Raw genomic sequence first — 15,368 nt, 5'->3', positions numbered from 1 at the left:
TTTCTTCTTCTTCTTCTTCTTCTTCTTCTTCTTCTTCTTCTTCTTCTTCTTCTTCTTCTTCTTCTTCTTCTTCTTCTTCTTCTTCTTCTTCTTCTTCTTCTTCTTCTTCTTCTTCTTCTTCTTCTTCTTCTTCTTCTTCTTCTTCTTCTTCTTCTTCTTCTTCTTCTTCAAAGTGAATCGCTTTTTAGAGGGCCTTAACATGCTCGAAAACTCATGAAACTTTGCACACGCTTCAGAAGTGGTGAAAATTTACGTGTAATATGGTTTTCAAAATTGGGGGGGGCAAATTCCCACATTTTGCCCCGGCTCTAGGTTTCACGTACAGGTATGAAATTTGGAACATGTAATGACCCAATACCTACAAGAAAGTCTCTTGGAGCGCAGCCCTAAACACAACAGGAAGTCAGCTATTTTGAACTTCCTCTCAGATTTTGTGCATTTTTCATAATTTCCTGATGTTGTACTTTAACAAACTCCTACAGTTTTGATCTGATCATCTTCAAATTTGGTGAGTGTAATCTTAAGGCCTTTGCGACGTTAAATTGCGAAGATCTTGAGTTTTCGTCGAAGGGTGTGCCCTCGGCGGCCTGACAAATGTTCACCCAATTTCGGCCTTCTGGTGATATATGCATGATCAGATAAGTTCAATATTAATGTTGCTTGCAGTTCCGATGTTGCTAGGCAACCACAGACAGCCTGCAGTAACTCAGGCATACAATTTCCAATCTGCCCCAAACTTCACATGTTTGATAAGAGTCCTGTCCTGAACACATGACCATGCTCATATTTGGTTATAGCAATAGCGCCACCTGCTGGTAGCAGAAAGTGTAGCAAATACAAAACGTGCTCGAAAAATCATGAAACTTTGCACACGCTTCAGAAGTGGTGAAAATTTACGTGTGATGTGGTTTTCAAAATTGGGTGGGGCAAAATGGCTTAATTATTGCCCCTACATTTTGCCCCGGCTCTACGTTTCACGTACAGGTATGAAATTTGGTACATACATGTAATGACCCAATACCTACAAAAAAGTCTCTTGGAGCGCAGCCCTAAACACAACAGGAAGTCAGCTATTTTGAACTTCCTCTCAGATTTTGTGCAGTTTTTGCCATTTCCTGATGTTGTACTTTAACAAACTTTTCCTACAGTTTTGATCTGATCCTCTTCAAATTTGGTGAGTGTAATCTTAAGGCCTTTACTAAAGGCGCCCGGTGGCAGGGGTGCGAGGGCCCTTTTCATCGCTGCTTGCAGCTTTAATTATTATTATTATTATTATTATTATTATTTTATTTTTTAACCTTCAGAAAATGTCAACCTCTGTTTTTGTTCATTTAATATGATAATCAGATTATCATGCTAGGTTAATGTTATGTTGGATAACATTGTACTAGTTTTCACAACAAAAAAACATAGGATTTGTGCCTCTAATGCTTTATAAAAACATTGGACGCTAATGAATTAATTCCCAGGTAATGAGTAGTAGCTGTGACGAGACCTCGAGCAAAGGCATAAGGGTTCATTTCACCTTGATGTAGTCTGACAATTAACATCATAGTTTTTACTTTTAGTTTTGCCTGAATGCCTTCTTGTCTGATGATTTGCATAATTTGAAAGGACCTAAAAATCCTTGCAGCAGTATTTAACTGAACCTGTTCTTCTGCTCTTTACACACGGTCTGTTCTAAGCCCCTGAAGTGTTCTGTGTGGAAGGACAAAAGAAACAGAGCTGAAATGCTTGTTTTCCCTGTAAGGGCTGGATGAATGGGTTACACACACCCAAAATGACCGTTGACTTGGCAAACATTTCCTGTTGACCTCACTATTCAAGTCATGACTTACTATTGTGCAATAATGAACATACAGTAATATGTGAAAAGCATTATTTATGCAAAGGCTAATTGTTGATTGTCTAATGATTTTGTCTGTTTTGGATTGACAGGTACAAGCCCTTTTTTCCTTTCCAAGTGCAGCCACCGTTGGCGTCATCATGTGACCTGGACATCTCCATCCGAGACACACTATTGGTGGAGGGGCGTCTACGTGTCACTCTTGTTGAATGTAGCAGGTAGGGCAGAGACCTGTTTCTGTGTGTTTCATTCACCTTTTAATATTTTTTTTCTTTTTTTCCTTTTTAAAAACAAAAAAAAACATGAGGTGTTTATTTTAGTGCACACGTAAGTGCACACTTTACTAGGTAAAAATAGGGTCGTGTTATCAAAATTCTGGCCAGTGCAAGCAGATAATTATTTTGATGTTGTGGCCGATATTCAAATTCATATTGAATTTGATATCACACATTATAGTGTTTAAATAATATTACAAATAAACTCTAAAAAATAAAGTCAATGCTACAAGTGAATTTAGGCGTCACAACATTGTAATGTACAGAATGAAAAGTACATTGTCATCACAGGCATATTAATTTAAGTTAGTTCTGTTATGCCTGTTACTTTGTTCTTCCTATCAGAAGTAGTGTGAGCACTTGAAGTACGTCAGAAATAGAATGGGGCATCAGTTTACAGTCGGGAATTTGTTGTGTTGCATCGCACCGCATCGAGTGTAGACAGTATAATGGGTTCTGTTTGTTTTTGTGGCGCCGCTCGCGTTTGGTGTAGACAGTTTTAGCTTCTATTCTGTTGCTTTGTGCTTATACACTTGCCTTTGTTTTCTTGAGTTCTTTTTACTCACGCACATTTGTTCAAATTGGTGGTACATATAAAACTTAATATAGTACAATGACATTTATATAAAGAATATGAAAATATAGGTGTCTGTTAAGGGTAGTATATACTGCTGTTTCCTTATTCTTTTGGGACACAAAACTCATAGACAGCCATAACATTCTAAGCAAATGAAGTTTGAAATGGCCCGTTCGCAAGCTGCTGTGTTTGAGAACACACACACACACACACACACTGTGAACATTCTTCTTACCATTGTGTGTCTTTTTTTTTTTTCTTTGTCAGGCTAGTAACAGACCACAATAGTGTTTGTAATAGCCTTCCATCAATAATGCAGAGCCTCTAACAATTACAAACCCAACTCAGCCCTGATGAATGGACACACACACAGTTACACAGTTTATAATCTGCACACTGGATCTTTGCATGTTGCATTAAGTTTAAGAGTTTGGTAAACGTGCTGTTAAATAGCCATCCAGTGTGTGTTTGCACTGGTCAGTTTATGTCTCAACTGTGCTGAGGCCTTTCCACCATCAGAGGGCAACAGTGGACTATAATTTGATCTGTGACATCCTGCTCCTGTTCCTGGAGAGCCAACATCCATCCAAGAGCAGGATTGGCACCTCTGCTTTAGAGTTACAAATGTGATGAAATCAGTTGACATGCATTTATTTGATCAAAAATAATACAGTAATAACAGTAAACATTTTTTACAATTTAATATAACCTTTCTATATTAATGTCATAAATATAATTTTATTACTGTGATGGCAAAACTGAATTCTCAGCATCAATACTGCAGCCTTCAGTGTCACATGATCCTTCAGAAATCATTCTAATATACTGATTTACTGCTCAAGATTAATTTCTTATTTTTTATCAATGTTGAATCTGCGAAACTGATGTATTTTTTAGGATTCTTTGAATGTGATGTTAAAAAGCATTTTTTTAAATCTTTTTTAACATATCTTTACTGTCATTTTTTATTAAATTACTGCATAATGCCTGGCTGATTACTATTAATAAAATTAATAATTAAAAAATAAATCTTACTGGCTACAAACTTTTGAATGATAGTGAGTAGTCATTTTATAGCCATTAATGCTTAGTGCTTGTAATGGAAATGTTAGTTAGCCATGTTAGCCAGCAGATGGCAGTAGTAGCTTTATAAATTGTTATTTTATGAACTGAATGACTTTTGTTCAGGTTTCAGAGCGAAATTTAGCCTATTTCTTTCTTTTGATCACATTATTAAAACACAATTTCCTTTTTAATTTCTCTGTCCTAACACCTATTAAGTTATTGTATATATTAATCTTGTGAAACATAGTGGTATTGTTAAATAACTGAAAGTGACTTTTCTCTGTGTTGTCTCTTAGGTTGTTCATCCTGGGCTCATATGAAAGGGAGACATATGTTCACTGCACCTTAGAGCTCAGCTCTGACGAGTGGCGGGAAAAGACTCGCAGCTCCATCAAAGAGGTACACATGCATGTGCTTCTCTCTGCCTGAGGGCGCTGCAGGACGTTTGCTGCACATATGCACAAACATGCATGTTTGATATGCATTAATAAATACACAAGCACAAGCAGACACACCCACTGTTGTCTATAGCACAGGTCAAGGATAGATAGATAGATAGATAGATAGATAGATAGATAGATAGATAGATAGATAGATAGATAGATGAACCAGTAAATATCCAGCTACAATTAAACTATAATTATTTGCTATTCATATTAGTGTTGGCATACTTGGCAAAAGTAAGAAACAGGAGATAATGATGTGCAGCACTGCTCTACAGGTTGAAATTACTTCACTCCTGGGGGTGGGAAAATATGTCTTCACTCCTGGGGGTGTTGTTTATGAATGCTAGTGGTCATGGGAAAATGTTCAGGAAGTGTATTTGTCATCATTAGAAATGACGCAGTTATATGCGAGGTCAACCGTTGTTTTGGTGGGAGTTAGTGTTGCTCATTTGTTCTTCTTTATGAAGAGTTGTTTTCATTCAGTACAATAAGTGGATGTTGGCTGTGCTTTATTGCATGGAAAATCTATGCATTTATTTTTTTTAGTTCAGCTTGTTTCTTTTTTTGCTTGTCTACCAAAATGAGCAGCTTTGTGAAGATTAGACAGAAAATGTCAATTTAAATTGCTCCATTCTAGTCTTTTTATTTAGTGTCTCACCAAGCTCACTTCCGGTGTAGAAAGAGTAGGTCGTTTACATGTCACTCACAACTTGAAGTAATATAGATTTCTGAACTGAACTACGTTCACAGGTGTTCGTAAATCAGCTATTGTACAGGCGGCTCATCCAATGCGATTTGTTATCTATTACTGTGAGTCTTTTGTTTTTAATGTGGCTGTTACGTAATGTTGGAGCCGTTTGTGCACTGATGCCAGATTCATCATTCATTTGTTATGAATAATCTTATCTTTTGGATTGTGTCCAAAAGTTGCTATTAAAGAAGAAAATAATCAAATGAGATGAAGCACCTTTCATGTGATAAGTATTTAATCCAATGGATTATTCATAGCCATTAATATATGGCAATATAAAAAGTTGAATTTCTAGCAAAAAGAACTCTGTTGTGATTCCTGATTTTATACCACTTATTCTGATATTAGAAAATCACTTCTACCATGATATCAGATCTCGGTAATACTAGTTGGTTACTATCGCTATATTTTGAAGTCCATTATAAATGCAAACTGGAGGAAAACACATACACACGTATATATACTATATGTGTGTGCGTGTGTGTGTGTATATATATATATATATATATATATATATATATATATATATATACATACATACATACATACATACATACATACATGCATGCATGCATGCATGCATGCATGCATACATGCATACATGCATACATACATACATACATACATACATACATACATACATACATACATACATACATACATATACATACATATAATTTTTTTTTAAAGAAGCCCTTATGCTCACCAAGGCTGCATTTATGTGATAAATATTCACTTTATATTTTTTATAAACGGGCTGTTTTCTCCCCCAGGCTTTTAATGTCATTTTTGATCAATTTAATGCATCCTTGATCAATGAAAGTATGCATTTCTTAAAAAAAAAAAAACTCTCTTACTGACCATTTTCCACTGACCTATTTGTTTGTGTTTTTACTTCATATCATTTTTAGAAGTACAATAACACATCTGAAATGAACCGCTGAACTGAAACTAGAATAGATTTCTTTGCGTGTGGCTGTAGACTCTAATTAATTAAGAAGCACAATGACCCAGACTTTGTGTGTGTGTAGCTGTGTTTATGAGTGTGTAAGAGATCTCTAATCACTCTAACAGGCTTGCACCAGCACTGACACCGCATGTGTTCACATGCTTGATGACTCTTCATTGATTTAAGGGTTCACATATTTAGCATTAACCAGTCCTATCACTAATAGCTTGCAATGCTGTGTTTGGATGACTTTTTATGTAGTTAGTGTGCGTGTGTGTGCGCATGCATGCATAAGTGTGTGTTTGAGTATGAATGATATGTTTGAGTATGAGCATGCTTGTTTGAAATGCAAAATTGTGCACGGAGATGCAGATGCACATTGGTCGCTGTGCGTTTCACCTCGTTTTTATCAGCTTCCCCCAGACCCCCAGATTCAGAGACCTCAGCAGGGATTCAAACACAGGATTAGTACAGATATCATCTGGAAAAGGTCATTGTTTTCTTTCCCTCTCTCTCTCTCATGTTCTCCCACTCCCACCCTTCTCTTTCTCTCTCACTCCACTTGATATCTCTTTCCTCTCTTTGTTTTTTTTTCCCCCTCTCTCAATTACGCTCCTCATATCCTTAACTAATCTTACATTTTCCACATGTAAAACAGCACTGTGATTTCATAGGTGCTAGTGCAACTGTTCAAATACATGATATTTACATGGTACTTCTGGTTATAACCATGGTATGTGCCCAAAAAAACTTGTGCATGATATCATAGCACTTTCGCCTTCGTGTGCATGCTGGGGGATTGTTTTTTAACACAGTCTAAACGCTAAAGTGTTAAAGCATGTTTTCTTAGCCTACGGCTCTGGTGCAGAGAGGCTAACACCGCTATCAGTAATAAGTAAGTGATACTGAGCCTCTGGGGTCTTTTCATTTGTTCTTATCTTCTAGCCGCTCTCACCATCGACCTGCACCGCCTCGCCCACCCGCCGATGCCCATTTCCAGCACACCTCAGTGTACGTGGCCATCTAGAGATTTTAGAGACTGCAAGGAATGTCCATGCAAAGAATGTCCATCTAAATTAATTAAATGTTTTTAACATTAATAATTACATTACAACTAACATTTTATTTATCAGTGGCGTGGGGTCCATATAACCAGCGAATGCTCTACATACCCAAGCCATTCATGGACTCGCTCGATTATTATTAACCCTATAAATTACTATAAATTCCCTTGTTTTAGGTCTAACATAAAGCTTACATGATAAAATGTTAGCAATATGTTTGTAACTGTCAGTCATTTATTTATTTGCCAAACAACGGTAATTTTCTTAAATTCTGCCACTAATAGTTCCGGGTTAGCGGATCCACAGCAGCTTTGCCGCCTACGCTTTCTTGTTATGTATCGTCATCGTTGTCCTGCGTTCTCATTCGTTCACTGGCATGTGGGGGATTTACTGCGCAGGGAATGCTGTCTGCGAATGGCTCGTCCAAGAGGAAAAATGTGCTGCTGCTACCAGATCTCGATCAACGAAAATCATATTGTGTTTGATACAAGATAACTAGACTAAATCAAGTGAAAAAAAAATCTGAAACTATTTTCATAGTACTTTTTCTCCATAGGGACATTTATTTTTAACGAAAACGTATAAACTGTTAAAGACAAACCTACTGTAAGCAGACCTGTAACTAGGCTGTTAATCGTAGTCTATGCATTTGTAAAGTCATCAATTTGCATTATTTCAACTTATTTTTAAAAGAATAATTATATTTTTATTACTTTATAATTTATTCTAATGATATTTTACTTGTATTTGATTTAAAAATAGGCTACTAATATTTATTATCATACTTATTTTTAATTCTTAATAAAAAAACAACACTTCTGGCATACATTTGAATTGATGCCTGCCATGGTGTTTATATTTTTTGTCATCTCTGATTTAGATGTGTGCTGGTGCACCATACCGTTTAAAGGTGAAGCATGTAGTTTCTGTGACATTAGTGCCACCTAGCGTAATTACAAAAACACGACATATTTTGCAAAGCTCGCCCTTTCGCACGTTGCGCATGACTCAACAGCTTTTACGGGTGCTTGTGAAGGCATCAACAGGTAAATGGTGGCTACTTTCAATAAATGGTCAAATAAAGGAAACCTTTAGCTGTGTTGCCATGTGTCATGAGAGTAAGCAACTGAGCAGCTAACGCTGTCTAGAGCGAACACGCTTATTATAAACCCATCCAATGTTGCACCAGGTGCATTTGTGACAACGCGTCACCCAGCATACCCAGTTGAAAGTCACCGCTCGCCACTGATTTTATATACAGTTGTAATCAAAATTATTCAACCCCCATTGCAAATCAGGTTTATTTCATGTGTTCTAGCTCAAGCACACCTGGTGCAACTAATAAAGCCCTTGATTATAGTTGCATCAGGTGTGCTTGAGACAACACCTGTTTTGCAGATTTGTGCTTTTGTGAGGGATTCTAATCAGGGGGTTGAATAATTTTGAGACTGCAGAAGTCATTAAAAGGTGCATTTTCATTTGAAGCTATTTCAATTACTTTAGTTTGATTTGTTCATTGCAAACAGCTGAAAGTGTAAATGTTGCCAATAATTTTGATTACAACTATATATATATAAGATATTTAAATAATACATTATTAAGAATCATTTTATAGTTTTCACAAAGTCTATCAAATGATTATTAATGAATTAAAAAATGATTATCCAAAGTTCTTATTCATTATTTGCTAAAGGCTGGAAAAGGAAAAGTTCTTTGGTCAAAAAAAGTCACTCTTTTTCAGTATATCTGCGAGTTTGTGTTTCAGTGTTTGAATTGATGTATATTTGCACATCTGCTCTGATGCCTGACTGATCATCACTCTTACCAACCAGACTTTATCCGGTCAGCCAGGCCATTTTGACCCATGCCCAGTGGAAATTTTCTGTGTGGACATTTCTATGCAGTCATCAGGCATTTGCTCCACTTAACATCTATTTTCTATTGTTATTCCAGATGCAAGATTCATTAGAAACATATTAAACATTGCAGTGTGAATATCACTGTCCTCGCTCTTCAAAAAGTAGTCTGTGTGAATTCCTTACAAACAAAATAACACCACTTAGCACTGCAGGGGGTGTGTTTGCTTTGTTTCTTTGTATATTAGTGCATGTATATGTTAGTGTGTGTTATGGGAATCTAGCTCCGTCACTGGGATTTTTCCCATCACCGTTGTTTAAACTTTGAGGGTCGTGACGTTTAAAACATGCTGCCTCCTGTCATTTCAGATCAGTGGCTTTTATTTCCTTTTTTTCCCTTTTGTTGATTGACATGCATTATGCTTGTTTGTGTTTTATAAAATTATTTCTGTAATGTCCGTATAGCTTTTGTGACGTGCTTGTGTATAATTTCAGATGTTTTGCTGTTGAATGTTCCTTTGACGCACGCACATGCGCGCACACACATGTACTTGTACTCAATTTTGCCTTCACTTTGTGGTGTGTGGGTTACCCAGCTGCCATGTTGGCGTGTTTCCATTTGCCCACCTAGATTTAAATCTCATTTAAAGCAGAACAAATAACCCTCTGTATACCTGCTTTGTCAGGATATCAGTACAGAGTCCTATTCATCTTAGCTTATTCAGATAAAGACATCTCTTATAATGGCCCTGAGATGGCCGTTTCATCCGCAGCATCTGGTCACGTTATTTTCTTCTCTGTGGGCAGTGAGGTAGCCCTGAGGACTGGCTTTTGGGACAGTATTAGCAGTATTAGTCTCAAAAGACAAGTTTGTGTATCTTTTTTTTTGTACTTCATAGGCATGTGTGTTCTATAGTTTAGCATTGATTTCAGTTTGGGTCATAGTTTGGTGTTTTGTCTGATTTTAAATGATGAACAGTCATTTCCCCCTAATCTGTAATTTTGTTTTCCAAATATGTGAATAAAAGCCTAAATTCGATCTGTTCCACATATAAAGCGATCAAATCTCTTCAGAAAATTTGGAATAACCCGCTCTATTCATATGGATTAGTTTTACAATCTCTTTATGATCTTTTTGAAGCGTCAAAGTGGTAGTTGTTTAGACTGTCAATGGAGGGAGAGAAAGTTCTCAGATTTCATCAAAATGATCTTTGTGTTACGAAAGTCTTACGGGTTTGGAACGACATGAGGGTAATTAATGAACTATCATTTTTAATCATTTTTGGGTGAACTATGCCTTTAAGGGTTTCCCAGGCTGTTTTGCTCGTTTGTATTTCCAATTGATTTTGCTCTGTGTGCCAATGACGATAATCGAACTAATTTGACAGCCGTCCCTGTGCATGACAGAGCGTCTAATGGGTGTATTACCAACACCACAGACACCAAAACTCATTGCTGGCTATTCCAGCCCCATCGGTAAATGAATCCTAGCCATGCCCTTTACAACAGAAAAAGCAGCGCACTGATTGGTTGGCAGAGTCTTGACGCATGCAACATAGTTTTATGATGTTCTGCAACAGATAACGGATATATTATAACCCACCAGATAATTTCTAATAAATCAATATTTTGGAGATCAATTTAATGGATTTCTATCTTAAGACACAGGCAGGCACACTTTTTGCAGCCACAAAGATTTGTATCTAATGACAGCATTATTTTACTTTAGTCAGTTGTGTAGCAGCGCAGTTTTCCCCAGCCGAGTGTACAGGGTCAGGGTCGAGTGACTTTAACTTTGTTCTGAAGTATGTATTGCCTGCAGTCAGCTGCTGGTGTATTTTTAGTTAATTGTTGTTTGTACTAGGGTGTCTGACAGGCCAGCTGCTCTTTGTCTGTGCTGCTACGATTTGATGCAGTCTGAAGTATATTGCCGCTAAATCTCATTTTTATGCAGTTTATTGCTACTCTCTGCTTGTCCGGGCACCTTCCCTGGAAATAAAGAGATTGGAGAGAGAGAGGGAGAGAGCGCTGCAGACAGATCAGGACCAGAGAGAACCATGAGGCTCTAACATTATCTTCACTACTACTGCCTTTTCTTTTATTTGTTTGGCTTTTTTCTTCCTTTCCTGTCCTTATTCCTTTTCCTTATACCCTTTTACCTTATCTTCATTCCTTCCTTTTCCTTTCTGTACTCCTTTACATAATTTACTTCCATAATCTTTTCTTCCTTTCCTTATTTTGTTATTCTCTTGTTGTAATTTTGTTTTTGTCCCTTCCCTTCTCTCGTTCTTTTCCTTTCCAACTTTTCTAAACTTTCCTGTACTATACTTTCCTATTTCCTCATTTGTTCCCTTCCTCCTTCCTTACTTTCTTCCTCTTTTTCTTCCTTTCATTTCCTCCTTTGTTTCCTTCCATCCTTAATTTCCTTTCCTTATAAATTTACCTTATTTCCTTACTCTTTTTCTTCCTTCATTTCCTTTCATTTTCATCCTTCCTTCTGTCTTTCATTCCTTCATTATTTTTCTTCATCCTTTTCCTCTATACCTCAATTTTTATCTTTACTCATTTCGTTTCTTTCTTTCTTTCATTACGTTGATGCAGAAACATGGACTGTTTCTGTTACTGGAGCAGTTATTGTCTGTGGTTGGGTTGATAAGTGGTGTTTATTTGATGGTAATCTAAGGAAAACAACTACAATGGTGTCTTCCTTTGTCCACATTTCTGACATCCATGTTGAGGGCCTTCAGCTGAAACTGATGTAAAAGCATTGACAGCGTTTGACACATATTTGGAGGTTTCTCACTGGCCACATCCGTTGCCCGGTTCTCAATGGATACCAGCTGACCATTCATTTCTTGCAGTCAGATTGGGGCCAGTCAACCCTCTGTTCAAAGTCCATCACTCTTTGAAGTAAAATGTCACCTGTTGGGTATTGAGCTGCAATGGAGAGTGTTATAAAGCCATGAATCTTCTGACAGAATCAGACAGCTGCCGATTTCATGGGAAAGGGACATTTGAAACTCCACTTTTAAGTAACTGACTCAGTTTAAGCTGAGAGAATGGAAATGACAAACAAAATGCCAGAATGATAAGGATGCACTTGGATGGCCTTTGAGTGCTGATACGAGAGACTCTTCATTTGGTCGTTCTCATTCTCATTCTACCTTTCTACCGGGACGTTCGCATGTGGGTTAAACTGGGGGAGGGTCTATGTAGATTAGGAGACAGATTCTGAGCGGGTGAATAACAATGAAGGCGCTAAAAACGGAACCGACTCGGACGGATGTTAAAGAACGCTGTGGCCACTCTGAACAATTGCAAATGAGAGGGATGAGAAGGGTCTTGTTTTTTGAATGTCCTCTGTCTCCATAACAACCCTCCCTTTTGTGCGGCGCTCTCTGAAAAGCCTCCTCCAATCACAAAAACATGAAACATGAAAATTCAGCCCGTCCGTGATGAGACGCGACTGCATTCATCCCAGCTTTGAATTTTTTTTGCAAATCAGTGTTCCCTGGAATAGGTTTGTCCACGAACAGAAAATGAGAAGCAATTAGTGCAACTTGCTGAACCCACGTTTAAGGGTTTCTTCCAAGAAATAAAGGCGTATTCTATGTTTTCAAAATGTATAACATTTTGTGGTACTAAAGTTTGCTTTGGAATCAGAAAATTTGTGGTAGTTTGTTTTGTTAAGGTTTTTATTGATGTATTATATTTAGTGCAAATTGTTTCCCTCTAACTCATAACTTTGAGACTGAACTGGATAAAGCAGATTTTCTATAAAGGTAACCTCATGTCATTGTCATGTAACTATGTGTGACAGTGTTTTGTTAATTAGGATGGATTGAAGGATGGGTGAAAAGAAGAAGAGCGAGTGATTGAATTAGCAGAGTGTCAGAAAAGGGCAGCGTTGACGATATTCCACCACGCCATCAGTTATTACATGCGACTCAAACCAGGAAACTTAATATAACACACATTAATCCACAGCAATGCTTGCTTAATTATCCTCACTTACTGACAGCTTTGCCTGTCGCACATTTTGAAATTGAGTTTTCTTCAAGCTCAGAAAATTCTCAATATTACATTTGAACTGGTTAATTTTTAACCTTGTTACTAGTGGGATAGTTTAAAATAAAGTTTTGGCGTAATACTGAGGGGAGGGGGGATAGGGGGTCATTGAGAACCTTTGCTGAGGTCAAATTTCAGGTCGCTTTAATCAGAATACAAATTATTAGTCTTGCACTTTATAGGCGTTTGCTTTCCATACTTTAGTATTCATTTTGCATTGATCATACATATATATATATATATATATATATATATATATATATATATATATATATATATATATATATCTATCAATGCAAAATTAATACTAAAGTATGGAAAGCAAACACCTATAAATTTTTTTTTTTTTACATATATAAAATTATATCTATATAACTATATTATCTATCTATCTATCTATCTATCTATCTATCTATCTGTCTATCTGTCTATCTATATATATATATATATATATATGTATATATGTATATATATATGTATATAGATAGATAGATAGATAGATAATATATTTATATAGATATAATTTTATATATGTAAAATAAATTCTAACTTCATTGGCTATTTTTTTTTCTTGTTTAAGTATAAATCAAATGAAATTTGGTCAAATTAATGCTTGGCACAAGACCCAAATAAGGTAGGAAAAATAAAGATAGTCTTAATATATTTAGCAGTTTGGCAAATAAAAAAATTCCAAGGATGTTTAAATGCTGTATTTTTACTGGAAAATTAGAAAAATACTATGAAAATAATTTTTGCAGTCTGATTTGTGATTTGAGAAAACGTAATCTTTTAAAATCTATGACGTTCACTTCTGTTTTGATAATCCTCCATCTCTCCACTTGGGTGGATCAGTCTACGTCTCCTTTCTTTCACATGTCTTTTTTTCTTCTCCTTTTGAAATAAACTATTAATCGCTAGCTCTGTATGCTGTGTGTGTGTGTGTGTGTGTGTGTACATGCCTTGCGGGGACTGCTACCCTATACCCTAACACTAATCTCTCTGACATGTGCCAGATGATTCGATTACTGACCATTGCTCTGACGGCTCTCACTACAGCATCAGGCCACCGGACTCAGCCATTGTGTGTGTGAGAAAGACACAGAGTTTGTGCAGTAGAACTGGCCAATATACTGTAGCTAAAATATATATAATATCTTGATATTTTTTATATCTTTTTATGCGTTTGCTCTAAAATGACTTTAAAAGGTGTTTTTCAGTGGTATCAGAGGAATCAACAGCTATTATGGCCAATTACATTCAAAATGTTTAATGTAAGAAGTGAAATACAAAACAATATAGTTAAAATTTTCTGTTTTCATCCTCTTTTTCACTAAATGAACCATATGGAGAAAGCTAGAAGTTTGCATTCTCATTCGTCTAGAATCATCTCAGTCATCTCTACAAAGATGTATTTTAAATATTATTTACAGAAATATATTTCTTTGTTATGGCATTACTCTTTGGTTGGTGTTTTCTCTTTTTGCCAGGTGGTGGGAGTGAGTCGATTTTAATTTTATTAGCTCAGGTTGCAGATAAAACTAACAGATTGAAGAAAAAAACCTTTCGTTTTAAAGAGAAACAGGCTCTTACAAAAGGTCTGTGCTACACTTTCTCAGAGATTGTTCATCCGTCTGTGTTGGTTTAAAGTTGCTGAAGGCTGCTGCCTCGATCCTTACTGTTTGCTCTAGTCATTGAAACACGTCAAACCGCATTACATTTCCGGTGAGTTGTTCCATCGTTGTGTGACGATGGATCTTTTTACTGAACTCCTCATTCACTCAACAAAGCACAAAATAAACCTTGTTTGTTGATTCTGTTGATTTATCACACGAGTGTTTGACTTGGCACGCTCTCTGTCAACCAGGTCTGATCTAGATAACCACAGTCCGATTCAACCAAGGTTTAATTTTGCCAACCTTTAGCAAGGATACATTAAACTGATTAAAAGTCATAAATTGATTAAAAGTCACAGTAATGACATTTATAATGTTACAAAAGATTTCGGTTTCAAATAAATGCTGTTCTTTTGGACTTAGCTTTGGACTTTCTTCATCAAAGAACCCTGAAAAAAGGTGTCTTCACAAAATATGAACTGTTTTCAACATTGATAATAATAATAAGTGGTGTTTCTTGAACACCAAATCAGCATGTTGGAATGATTTCTGAAGGATCATGTGACACTGGAGACTGGAGCAATGATGCTGAAAATTCAGCTTTGCCATCACAGAAATTCATTACAGTTTGAAACATATTTCACAATATTACTGTATTTTCGATTGAATAAATGCCATCTTGGTGAGCGTAAAAGACTTCTTTTAAAAACATTCAAAAGTCTTACTGACCCCAAATGTTTGCTGACCCCAATGCTAAGCAAAGTGTGTATCAATTGTGTGTTTTCTGTTGGGCATCATCATTATCACCTGTGTTGCTTAAGTAAAGGATAAGGGCCTGCTCTGAAAAGGCTAGATTTA

General features: G+C 36.5%; 1 protein-coding gene across 1 annotated transcript in view; it reads left to right on the top strand.

Moving 5' to 3' along the window:
- The window catches only part of pdzd8 (PDZ domain containing 8), a 39,487-nt gene that overhangs the window by 16,519 nt on the left and 7,600 nt on the right, over positions 1-15,368 (top strand). The window contains exons 2-3 of the mRNA XM_084097677.1: positions 1,939-2,064; positions 4,060-4,162. Of these exons, the coding sequence (XP_083953803.1) occupies positions 1,939-2,064; positions 4,060-4,162 (229 nt within the window). The remainder of the gene's footprint in view (positions 1-1,938; positions 2,065-4,059; positions 4,163-15,368) is intronic.

Source organism: Abramis brama (genome assembly GCF_963993115.1).
Source record: "Abramis brama genome assembly, chromosome: 21".
In the NCBI taxonomy this organism is placed as follows: Eukaryota; Metazoa; Chordata; class Actinopteri; order Cypriniformes; family Leuciscidae; genus Abramis; species Abramis brama.
This window is presented reverse-complemented; position numbering and strand designations above follow the sequence as displayed.